Raw genomic sequence first — 13290 nt, forward strand, 5'->3', positions numbered from 1 at the left:
AATACCAGTGCAGGCTAATTATATGAGCTAGCTGAAAATCGCATGTGTTTAATGGAAAGGCACCCCCTAAAGAATTGCTGAGAAAAGGTCTTAGCACCCAAAACAAAACAACAGAGAAGGAGTGAGAGGGCAAAAATGGGGGTATGGGCACCCGGCATTCTCATTAGCATGCCGCAGTTAACCACTTTTGTTGATTCACATCAAAGAGTTGTCAAATTCTCTGCCTTGAAAAAGATGCCTTCCATGATTAGAGAATTTTCTCCCTCTCTCACTCAAGTGTTTTGCAAAAACACAGATATTTGTCACTCTCAAGTTGAGAACTTTTGTCACTTTGGAAAGCAAAAACAGGTAATGTCAGAGATCACTGAAGAGAGTCAAAGGCAAGTTTCAGTCACTAATTTGCACATCTGTCAAGCAGTATAGCCAGCTTTCCACAGGGTCCGGTGGAGCAAAGACCAATTTGCCCGTTCTACTTTTCCTGCATCATTTTGTCACACGTCTGATGTGCGGAGGGTGCCACAAGAAGTTTGGAACTCAAGTCCCTCAGGAAAACCTTCAAAAAGATCCTTGTAACACCCACCTACCCAACAAACAACAAACAAAACAACAGCTTCAACATCAAAACCGGCATGTAGTGCATCTCCAGTGCATGAACTACTTTAAGTCCACCCCCAAAATCAGTGACTTTATCTTGAAAGGGGAGAAGCATTTGCAAAAGTGTTCATTCCAACCAGTCTATAGAAACCTAGAGTCCTGGCAGGAATGATGGCCTGCTCCAATCAGGGAATTTAAGAAGGGCTTAAAGAAGGGACTTTTCAACCAGGCGCGATGGCTCACGCCTGTAATCCCAACACTTTGGGAGGCCGAGGCGGGTGGGTCACGAGGTCAGGAGATCAAGACCATCCTGGCTAACACGATGAAACCCCATCTCTACTAAAAATACAAAAAATTAGCCAGGCGTGGTAGCATGCACCTGTAGTCCCAGCTACTGGGGAGGCTGAGACAGGAGAATCGCTTGAACCCGGGAGGTGGAGGTTGCAGTGAGCTGAGATCGCGCTACTGCACTCCAGCCTGGGAGACAAGAGTGGGACTCTGTCTCAAAAAAAAAAAAGGGAGAGAGAGAGAGAGTGAAGGGACTTTTCCCAAAGATCTAGGCAGGTTGTAGAGAAATACAGGGACAATAGTAGGGGACTATTAACAGCTTATCCCTAAGTTGAAGGGTCCAGTGGAGGGAATGGGAGAGAGGGAGGGAGAGAGAGAGAGAGGGAAAGTAGGAGTGAAAGTGAGAGAGAAAGAGTAAGAATGAGAAAAGGAGAGGGTGAGAGTCCTAATAATAACCTTAGCGTTTGTTCAGTGAGGCAGCCCTTCTTTCAGTCAAGGATGTAGGCCAGGAGTGTTGGGTCACACCTGTGAAAGGAAAATATCTTGGGCCCCCAAAATCACTAAGGAAAACTCAAGCTGGGAACTGCTTGGGGCAAACCAGCCTCCTATTCTTTTCAAAGTTACCCTCTGCTCGCCAAGATAGGTGCGTATCCGATTGCCTCCATTGGAGAGGCTAATCAGAAACTCAAAAGAATGCAACCGTTTGTCTCTCACCTGTGACCTGGAAGTTCCCTCCCCACTAGGAGTCTTCCTGCCTTTGCTTCAAGTTGTCCCGCCTTTCCAGATGTACTTCTTACATATATTGATTGATGTCTCACGTCTCCCTAAAGTGTACAAAACCCAGCTAGGCCCGACCATCTTGGGCACATGTCATCAGGATGTCCTGAGGCTGAGGAACAGGTGTGTTCTCAACCTTGGCAAAATAAAGACTTTCTAAATTAATTGAGATCTGTCTCTGATTTTCTGGGTTCACATTTTGGTAACCATGAAGGGATTCTGAGTGGAGATGCCCCTGACCTCTCACAAATCTCCTTTTGGTGCCTGGTACCAGCATGAGCTAACTTTATAGCTCAAATCAATAGGACAATTTGCTGAGGTCTGAGAGCACCTTCCAGAGAATCCCTGGTCTCCCAAAATCTGGTTGAGATCTAAAGTTTATTTTGCTGTACAACTCCTTTTTGGGGGACTTTACTTGCTTCCAACTGGAAGGCATGACGATGGAAGGCAGGTACCTCCTTTATGGAGCTTGAGCTCCCTTCCAACAGGGAAGATGAGTTTTGTTTCATTTGTTTCCTGCTTCTAGGATGGTAGAGAGCAGTCTACAGCTTGAGACCCATCACTAAGAAACTGGTTTGGGATTCTGTCTTGCAAATTACTTTAAACAACAAACGTTAGTATTTAACAACCAGCTGGTGTTAATTTCTGCTTACACTTACAGCACTCAGAAATCATATAATTTGTGTGATCATTGTTAGTTTTGCTTAATGGTTTTGTTGTTTGTTTCTGTCTTGGTCAAATCCGAGGAGGAACCCTAAATTATGGGGAACAAGGTCTCTGAAGTGGGAGGAAAATGGCCATCAAAAGGAAAAAAAAAGATTTTTAATTTTAACTACAAAAGGGGCTTTATTTACATAACAAGGCCACCTTTTTGCCAGCCAGACCAAACTGAAAGAGCAATGACTGTACTTCTGAAACAGCAGCATTTTGTCCTAGCTGAAATATGTAATAAAATTTAAAAAAAAAAATTTTTTAAGGAGCTGCATGGTTAAAAGTCAGCTTAATGAAAAAGCTAACAGCCAAGATATGTGTGTGTATGTGTGTGTGTGTATGTGTACATGTTTGTATTTGAAAGGCCTTCCTGTTTTGGGTTTTTTTTTTTTTTTGTCTGTTTTTCTCTCCTTTTTTTTGGTCTGTTTTTTTCCTTTTTCTTCCCAGTTGACTGAGTTCTGTTTTCACCTGATTTTTTGACTAACATAGTTACTGCAACAGAGGTTACTCTTGGATTTTTAAGGAAGAGTGTAGTTTAATTTTATGTTTAATTTGATTCAAATAAAAATGAAAGTGTCTCCCTCTAGTACCACCAGACTTTTTCTCTCTGTACCTTATGATGCAAATTTTGCTATTTGATTTTCACCTAAGTTGCTTCCTTTAATGTGCAAACTTAAGGGTATTTAGCTGACAACTACCTAGGGTTGTAAAACAGATTATCAAGAATCTGAAAGTCTATAATATGAAAAAAGGGGGGGTTATAAATCTATAAAATGTACTTCCATCGGCATGCCTAATACGTCTTTATATGTATTTAGGTGCTGTGTGCACAATGTTTCACTACTAAAAATATATAAAAGAGCTCTAATTAATTGGCTTAAAAAAAAAGTGCTTAAATCAGATACCAAAAAAGACTAGTCACATGCTTTTAAAGGTTATATAACTTAAGTAAAATCTTTAATAAATAAGCTGGCTTTAAAATTATTGGTAAAGGGCCGGGCGTGGTGGCTCACGCCTGAATCCCAGCACTTTGGGAGGCCAAGGCAGGCGGATCACGAGGTCAGGAGATCGAGACCATCCAGGCTAACACGGTGAAACCCTGTCTCTAGTAAAAATACAAAAAATTAGCCGGGTGTGGTACGGGTGCCTGTAGTCCCAGCTGCTTGGGAAGCTGAGGCAGGAGAATGGCATGAACCTGAGAGGTGAAGCTTGCAGTGAGCCGAGATGGCACCACTGCACTCCAGCCTGGGCAACAGAGCAATACTCCGTCTAAAAAAAAAAAATTATTGGTAAAGTAGTATTATAAGTGTCTTAAGAATTGCCAGCATACATTTTTGTTTGCATTTATTAATCAAGCAATTTCATACTTATCCTTGCCAAATACTGTAAGGTGTCAAAACTTGGCATGGGTTACAAAACTGTAAACCCAGCCCAAAACAGAATGATCTTTGCTTGTGTAATTTTTAATAAGTAAGACATTGATATGGGTTTAAGGAAAATAGCTGCATCTCAAATTTAGTAAGATTATCATAACTTCTAAACCTGTGGCTTTAGGCAGTCTAGTCCACAGACAATAAGGAGGTTTGTTGTGGGAAAGAACTGTTACCGTCTTTCTTTCAAAGCTAAACTATAAACTAAGTTTCTCCCAAAGTTAGCTTGGCCTGTGTTCAGGAATGCACAAGGACAGCTTGGAGGTCAAAAGCAAGATGGAGTCAAGTCAAAATTTTTTCACTCTCTCAGTTATAATTTTGCCATGGTGGTTTCATAACTTTAAATAATGACTATCACATTTTTCATAAATAATCTAGGTAAACTATTAAAATAAATAATTAGGTAAATGTAATGGGATAAATACTTGTAGACAAACTGGTCATAATTTAGAATATGAAGTTGTATTACATTAAATAATAGATATCTCATTATTTGGGAATTTTCCGATAAAAGAAGTTTCAGTTATAAAATTTTTTTTTAATAAATGTCATTACATCCATGTATCTTCTTGTAGGTGCTTTTTTGTTTGTTTGTTTGTTTGTTATTTTTTTGAGACAGAGTCTTGCTGTTATCACCTAGGCTGGAGTGCAATGGTACAATCTCGGCTCACTGCAACTTCCTCCTCCCAGGTTCAAGCAGTTCTTCTGCCTCAGCCTCCCAAGTAGCTGGGACTACAGGTCTCTGCCACCGTTTCTGGCTAATTTTTGTATTTTTAGTGGAGACAGGGTTTCACCATGTTGGCCAGGCTGGTCTTAAACTCCTGACCTCAGGTGATCCACCTGACTCAGCCTCCCAAAGTGCTGGGATTACAGGCGTGAGCCACTGCACCCGGCCTCTGTATATGCTTTTAAAGTCCTTGTAACATTGACTTACAGGGCTTTAACTCCTGGGTTTAAAAAGGACATCAAGTCCTGCTAAATCCTAAACACTGATGGAAATTAAAGCCTCATCTTCAGGCCCCATAGAAGATGCCAATCAAAATAAACTGCATGCCTGAGATACAGGGCAAGAAATTAAAGCTATTCAATGCCTCAAGGCCCAGGGACTACTGTGAAAGAGGTGGGCCCATAAGATTTGTAAGGGCTGATTTTGAAAGTTAAAATAAGTTCAGTTTCTCTATGAATTAATCATTAGTGTCAAAGGCACACTGATGCAAAACTAGTATATGGATCCCTGTGTTAGATTAAGAAGGTTTTCTAGAAGCATAACCAACACCTTAATAAAGGTTATAAAGGTTATAAAAGGCTTGTGGAAGTTATATTTTATAATCAAGATTAAATTTTATAGATTGTTTACAAAATTTTGAAGAACAAATGTAACTGGCTTCATGCTGTTTTTATCAGGGCTTCTTGTTTAGAAAATTAAGTCTCTTTTCACAAAGAATGAAGGTTTTCACTTTCTCTTTTAAAAAATGCTTGAATTATCACTTTGGTTAAATAAGTGACTTCACAATGACCTGTAATCCTATTTTGTAATATCAAGTGTTTTAAACCTTTGATATTTGACAAACTGTCTAAAATCAAATGATAAATTATGTCTTTTTCTAATCTGGTTAATCCTTTAAGACATTAGGTTCCCTAAAGACCAAAAAATGACATAATTTGGCTTATTCGGTATAAAAATTATACAGGAAGCATTGTCAAATATAAAGTGGTATTTCGTTTTCTTTGGGCTATATTTGTATAAATATGTTATTAATATGTGTTCCAAAATTATGGGAAACTCCTATAATTCTGATATAACTTAGCGTACATTATCAGTAATAGTCATAATTGTTATAATCATTGTGTGCCACAGAGGTAACAAATTTTCTCATCAATTGTGTCTTTTGACTATGACTGCCTTAAAACTTCTTTTTCATCCACGGACAATTGTTGTCTTGTTGTGTTCCTCTTTAGAGGGTGGTTTTATAATCAGCTATAAAACTTCAACAGGTGATTTTAAATGCAGCTTTCTAATAACTTTGTAGATTGTGATATCAGAATGTAGGAAAAACTTTCAGAACTCGTGGAGAGCTAAAATTATCATGAGTATCAAGCAGAACACAGGAATTAACTGCATGGACTGAAACAATCTTTTTGACTTTTTGTTTAAAAGTGTTCACTGATCCTTTGTTTTTTCAGACCCTTAAAACATTTCTTTTGAGCTACGGACAGCTTTTAACAATTTAGTATACTCCCATGAACAAAATTTGGAGCATATTTGTTTCTCTCTGATTTCTCTGGAATTTGGAAACCACTTGTGAATATTCTTAACTTATGGCAATACAGCTATTTGCATAAGTGCGATAGGAATCTGTTTTCATTTGTAACAGGGCACATTGGAGAAATCGGTTATTTTACCAAGGCTTTGACTGGAATGCTGTGCTTTCCTTTAAAGAATCAAACTTGACTTATGGAACCAATAAAGCCCTTGGGAAAACTGGCCTCAAATTTTGTGTACACAGTGCCTGTACATGGTTTCTGACCTGTGGTAAAAACAGAATGCCACTTTCTGACAGGCACAGAACTCCCAGGTTAAACTTGGAACCTCAAGAGGAGAGAAAGTCGTAAGTATTTTATGGCACAAATCCATGGCTGGGCTTGGCTTTTAAAAAGTCTTATCTGAGTTTCCTTCTATGGAACAAAGTTCCATCAAAACCAATTTAAAAACCTATGTAAAAATAATTATTCCTGCTGCACTATATACAAATAATTAGGCCAAGTCTAATAAGCAAACCAGTGCTACCATGATTTGCCTTTAGTAAAATGGGAAACTGGAGAGAGAAAAAAATTGTGTTTCAAAACGATAGTATACCTGTTAGATTCTAGTCATGCCTAGTTCTTTTTTTTCCATTTTTATTACTTTCTACAGTTTGGACCAAATTCTAATTTTTCTTGGCTACAAGTCTTCAAAACAATGTTTTCAATTTTTTTCTTTTTTTTTTTTTTTCCATTTTTCCTAATTTGGAATCACTAACATCTAAGCTGTGCTTTCTTCAAACCATGAGAATGGAAGCCAGACAATTTAAACTTCAGAAGAAAATAACAGCAACCAATTTACATACATAAGCCACTTCCGCATCTACCTACTAATGTATGGACTTCAGAGTAATGTGGCCTATATCGATTTTTCCAGGATTGTTCTTTTGTTTTTTGTTTTTCCCCCTTTCTCCCGCTAATTTTCTTTTCACAGGACAGGAGACTTCACAACCTGCTAAAATGAACTTTCGGGACCTACCCATCTAGGAACAAACCATCCTAGCCATGAAAGATGGCAGATGAAACCTGAAACCAGAGCCTTTTTTTTTTTTTTTTTTTTTTTTGTAAAATTCTTTATCCAAAAGATTTTTAAAAAGAAAAAGGTGAAATGTGAAAGGAAAATATCTTGGGCCCCCAAAATCACTAAGGAAAACTCAAGCTGGAAACTGCTTAGGGCAAACCTGCCTCCCATTCTATTCCAAGTTATCCCTCCCCTCACTAAGATAGATGCATATCTGATGGCTTTCTTTGGAAAGACTCATCAGAAACTCAAAAGAATGCAACCATTTGTGTCTCACCTATTTGTGCCCTGGAAGTTCCCCCTACACTTCAGTCTTCCTGCCTTTACTTCAAGTTGTCACCCCCTTTCCAGATCAAACCAACTTACTTCTTACATATAATGATTGTTGTCACGCACCTCCCTGTGAAGAGACCACCAAACAGGCTTTGTGTGAGCAATAAAGCTTTTTAATCACCTGGGTGCAGGCGGAGTGAGTCTTGAGTCGGAAAAAGGAGGGAGATCGGGGTGGGGCAGTTTTATAGGATTTGGGTAGGTGGTAGAAAATTACAGTTAAAGGGGGTTGTTCTCTTGTAGGCAGGGGCGGGGGTCACAAGGTGCTCGGCGGAGAGTTCCGGACACTTATTGTCCAGGAGAAGGAATGTCACAAGGTAATGTCATCAGGAACTGGCCATTTTCACTTCTTTTGGTGGTTCTTCAGTTGCCTCAGACTATATGATGTATAAGTGCAGGCTTGGGCTCAGAGGCCTGACAGAGCTCTCATGTCTCCCTAACATGTATAAAACCAGGCTGTGCCCCAACTACTTCGGGCACATGTTATCAGGACTTCCTGAGACTGTGTCACAGGCGCATCCTCAATCTTGGCAAAACAAACTTTCTAAATTAACTGAGACCTGTCTCAGATTTTCTGGGTTCATGTGCCTGTAAACACAACACTTTGGGAGACCAAGACAGGAGGATCACGTGCACCCAGGAGTTTGAGACCAACCTGGGCAATGCAGAAAGACCCCGTCTCTACAAAAAATAAAAATCAGCCAGCCATGGTGGCACGCACCTGTGTTCCTGGCTATTCAGGAAGCTCAGGCAGGAGGATCGCTTGAGTACAGGAGGTCAAGGCTGCAGTGAGCTGTGTTCACGCCACTGCAGTCCAGCCTGGGCGACGGAATGAGACACACACACACACACACACACACACACACACACACACACACACAAAGGGCCGGGCACGGTGGCTCACACCTGTAATCCCACCACTCTGGGAGGCTGAGTCAGGCAGATCATAAGGTCACGAGTTCGATCACAAGGTCAGAAGCCTGGCCAATATGGTGAAACCCTGCCTCTACTAATACCACAAAAATTAGCCAGGCATGGTTTCGCGTGCCTGTAGTCCCAGCTACTGGTCAGACTGAGGCAGGAGAATTGCTTGAACCAGGAGGCCGAGGTTGCAGTGAGTCAGTGTCATGCCACTGCACTCCAGCCTGGGTGACAGAGTGAGACTCTGTCTCCAAGAAAAGAGAAAAGCATGTAGTTAACCTGCAATGACACCAAAAACAGTTTCTTCTCCTTCCTCCTGCAAGGCTCTTGTATTGGTTGAACCGCGAGAGCGGGCCAACAACACAAGGCAGTGTGGAGCAACAAGCTGTTTTAATGAGAGCCTGAGTGCAGACGGGCTGAGGCCTAAAACGGCATCAGCCCCAAATGAGGACAGGGCAGGGGTTTATAGTCTCCTATAAACAGGAAGTGTCTCAGACTGACCTAACTGCTACGTAGTACCCGGTCCGCCTCTCTCTTGGTCTTCAGGCCACCTATCTTCCTGCTTCTGCTATTTTGCTGACGCACGCTGATGACGTAAGTGGCTTTGCGCCTTGGGACTGGGCCTGAGTAGGGAGGAGTTATTCATCCCCCCACCCAGCTTCAAGGTTCCAGGGAAAGTCTTTGGCCTCCCTTTTTCTGATCTCTTTCCATGCTCCTCCTTGGTCAAATCCAAAGAAAAACCGGATGGCAAAAGAGTCCAGAACCTATTGGTGAGTTCCATGTAAGTCAGCCTCCTTGGGAAAAGTCAGGCAGAGATGAAACTGGGGATGAAAAGCTGTGAGGGTGAAAGTGGATTGAGTGGGGCCAGTGGAAGACACACAGCACCGTGCATTCCCCTCGCAAGCTTAAGGCCCGCTAGTTGGAATTTAAGGAAAAGAAAACAATTTTTTTTTTTTTTTTTGAGACGGAATTTCCCTCTTGTTGCCCAGGCTGGAGTGCAATGGCGTGATCTTGGCTCACTGCACCCTCTGCCTCCCGGGTTGAAGCGATTCTCCTGCCTCAGCCTCCCGAGAAGCTGGGACTACAGGCTGCGTCATCACGCCCGGCTAATTTTGTATTTTAGTAGAGGCGGGGTTTCTCCATGTTGGTCAGGGGAGTTCGGAGTTTCTCGAACTCCCCACCTCAGGTGATCCATCCGCCTCAGCCTCCCAAAGTGTTAGGATTACAGGTGTGAGCCACTGCGCCCGGCCCAGAAAACAAGGATTTTAACAGAGCTATCATTTTATGAGAAACGGAGCTAACATATAGGATTGGACTGCTGTCAAATCGATTAACTCAAATCAGAGATCTTAGCCAATATCAGGCTTTCCTAATAATTTCAAGGATCTGCAGAGAAATGAGGGGAAATGGGGATAAAGGGGAAGTGAAAAAGTTAAGAGATTTCTGCTGAACACTAGGAGAGAGATGGCAACTCCTTTTACTTACCAGGATAGAATAGACTATGACATGATAATAACGCCAAGCTGTCAATTGCTTTACAAAACAAAGGTTTATTTCTTGTCCATGAAATGCCCACTGTATATCTGGAGGGCCGTCTAGGACAGCTCTGCTGCATATAGTTTAAGGCTTGTAATGATGGTTCATTTTCTGTGTTAACTTGACTGGGCTCAGGCATGCCCAGATAGCTGGTAAAACATAATTTCCAGTTGCGTCAACAGGCTCAGACATAGCAGAGACAGGCATGGGACATCAAGGGTGGACACCCCAGTCCTGTCTTCCCACATTGCACATGGCCCAGGATAGTAGGTGAGGTTTCTAGGTGAAGTCCATGGGCTTCCTCACACAGCAGGAAGGTTTAAATTGTTACACGGTTTCTCTTTTAGACCCAGAGAGTTCCACAGCCTTTGAGCCATGCTCCAGGGAGTCCTGCCTCCTGGATCCTGGATCCCATTAACTTTAAGCAGGACCTCAGCCAGAGATCAGCCTGCTAGGGACACTCAATGGATGTGTCTCTTCCTTTAAACAAATATCATTGTCTATTTACCCAGAGGCTCAGTGGAGAAACCGGTTAAACCAGTTTACCTACTTTGGTTTCTTTATCCCCAGGTCAACCTCCAACACCCCCAGGTAAGGGAAGGAATGGATTAGAGGCAGCGGCTTTACTCCTTCCTCCCATAAACTCTATTTCTAACATTTAAAAGAAGAGGTGTGTGTGAGAGACTGAGAGAAAGAGAATCATTATTATTATGATATAGAGATGAGAAAGATTCCTTAATTATGATATAGGAAGAGAAAGTGAAAAACATGAAGGCAGGAAGACCACTCACTGGGTCTTCCTTGTACAGGACTGGCATGTGGAAATCAGCAATACCTCTTACTGAAACCATCTTTGAAAATGATAACTGAGGAAATTATGACATGAAAGAAATCAGACCTAACTGACTCCATCTTGCTTCTAATCTTTAAGCTGTCCTTGTTTATTCCTGGGCGTAGGCTGAACTAACATTGGGAAGGAATTCAGTTCGTGGTTTGACTCTGAAACAAAATTGATAATTGCCCTTTCCTGAAAGAACCCCTTTCTGCCAGGGGACCAGTCTGCCTTTGCTGGACTAACAAATTAGCTACAAGATTAGAAATTACAGATTAGGGGTCATATGGCCTCTGGCTCCAAGAGTCTGAACCTCCCCATATTACTCCTGGGGATACCATCACTATTGTAAAACCTAACATCAGTACTTGAGATATTTTTTAGACCCTACACTGGATGGATCAGCTGACACCCCCAGACGAGTAATCTGGATCAGCCAGTTCTGCCATCCCACCCAGGAACAGAAGATGGCAAGAAAAACTCACTTCAACTCCCTGTGATTCCATCTCCAACCTGACCATCAGCACTCCCCACTTCCCAAGCGCCTACCCTCCAAATTATCTCTAAAAACTCTGATCCCCTAACAAACGCTCAGGGAGACTGATTTGAATAATAAAACCCCGGTCTCCCACACAGTGAGCTCTGCATGAATTACTCTTTCTCCATTGCAATTCCCCTGTCTTGATAAATCGGTTCTGTCTAGGCAGTGGGCAAGGTAAACCCACTGGGCATTTACATTATCCTGAACCGTCTTCAAATGTTAGGCAAGCATAAAGCAAGAGGAAACTTGGATTACTTCCTTTCAGGGAGGTTACAGGCATAACCTTGTGTCCCTGCCCAACACACACACATCCTTTGTCCAGCACCATTGGACTGGGCACCTTCCAGGAACTTCTCACATCAGAGTCTCAGGCCACCAGTGCCTCTTCCATGTAGATGAGGCATGGAGCACTTGGATTTCCTTTTTTTGAAGGAGATGATGTAGCAAACCCTCTAAAATCCAGGATTGTAAGCAGCGCTGGGGAAGCTGAGGGGGTGTCACAGCTGAGACTGGGGGTAAATCGTTTACCTGCTGAAACTGTAAGCACAGTTTTGTTCCAGTGTGTATTTCTCTAGGATAGCGTTCAGAATACATATCAGGTTCTCAGAAAGGATTGAGGGCCTATAAAAGTTTAGCCAGTAAAACTACATGGTGTTTTGAGGGCTTTTTTGGTTGATTTTAGAGACAGGGTCTTGGTCTGTCACCCAGGTTGGACGAAGTGGTGCAATCATTGCTCACTGCAGCCTTGAACTCCTGGGCTCAGGCAGTTCTCCTTCCTCAACCTCCTGAATAGCTGAAACCACAGACCCGAGCCACCACACTCAGCTAATTTTAAAAATTAGTTTCAGAGTCAGGGTCTTGCTCTGTCCCCTGGGCTGGAATATAGTGGTGCCATCATAGCTCACTACAATCTTGAACTCCTGGGTTCAAACCATCCTCCTGCCTCAGCCTCTTGAGTAGCTGGGATTACAGGCACATGCCACCCAATTTTAATTATTTTTTGTAGAGATGGGGGTCTTGCTATGTTGCTAAGCCTGATCTCAAACTCCTGGCCTCAAGCAATCCTCTAGCCTCTGCCTCCCCAAGCACTGGAATTACAGCCATAAGCCACCGCACCTGGCTCCTACATGGTATTTTTAACAAATGCGGATCCAGGGACAGATAAGTTGAGTCTCACTGCCAGGGTCTGACCCTGGTGCACACTGTTTGGCCCCTGGTCCATCCTGCTCATTAACAGGACCTACAGAGCCCAATGGTAAGCCTGAGAGTGAACACAGTCTCATATTCCAAATGACTTCAGAGACACTGTCAAACATTCTGAATATAAAACCCTTATTGTAAAAGGAAATTAAATGTGAAGAGTAGAACTTACCCTTTCGTTTTGTTAGAGAAAGACTCAATGCCATATTGCAGATTTTTGCATTTCTCCGTCAGTTGGAGCGACTTCTCATTCAGATATGTGCTGTTTCATGAAAGAGATTTTTAAAAAGATTGATTTAAAATGAGAGCTTATAAGATATTGTTAACAAAAATCAGATTTACTTGATAAAGTGTGTCCAAATGAAGTCTGATTTTTACTCCTTTATTGGATTTCTCCTTGGAAAAGGAAATTAATATTTTCACCTCTGATGGGTCTAAATGAAAAAAAGAAAAAAAAAAAAAAAAACTTATGCTCTAAAGTCAAACATAAAAGAACTCCATTTTGAGGACTTTTTTTTTTTTTGAGATGGAGTTTTGCTCTTGTTGCCCAGGCTGGCGTGCAATGGCACGATCTCAGCTTACCGCAACCTCCGCCTCCCTGGTTCAAGCGATTCTCCTGCGTCAGCCTCCCCAGTAGCTGGGATTACAGGCACCTGCCACCGTGCCCCACTAATGTTGTATTTTTAGTAGAGATACAGTTTCTCCCTATTGGTCAGATTGGTCTCGAACTCTCGACCTTAGGTGATCCACCGGCATTGGCCTCCCAAAGTGTTGCGATTACAGGCATGAGCCATCGTGCCCCCTCCTT

General features: G+C 42.1%; 1 protein-coding gene across 2 annotated transcripts in view; it reads right to left on the minus strand.

The window, feature by feature from the left end:
* Positions 1–13290, minus strand: part of ST8SIA6 (ST8 alpha-N-acetyl-neuraminide alpha-2,8-sialyltransferase 6) — a 131696-nt gene that overhangs the window by 57056 nt on the left and 61350 nt on the right. The window contains exon 3 of one of the 2 annotated variants that reach the window (XM_015455613.4): positions 12655–12744. The exons of the other annotated variant lie outside the window; for it this stretch is intronic. Within the exon in view, the coding sequence (XP_015311099.2) occupies positions 12655–12744 (90 nt within the window). The remainder of the gene's footprint in view (positions 1–12654; positions 12745–13290) is intronic. 2 annotated transcript variants of the gene reach the window in all.

Source organism: Macaca fascicularis, chromosome 9 (assembly GCF_037993035.2).
Source record: "Macaca fascicularis isolate 582-1 chromosome 9, T2T-MFA8v1.1".
NCBI lineage: Eukaryota > Metazoa > Chordata > Mammalia > Primates > Cercopithecidae > Macaca > Macaca fascicularis.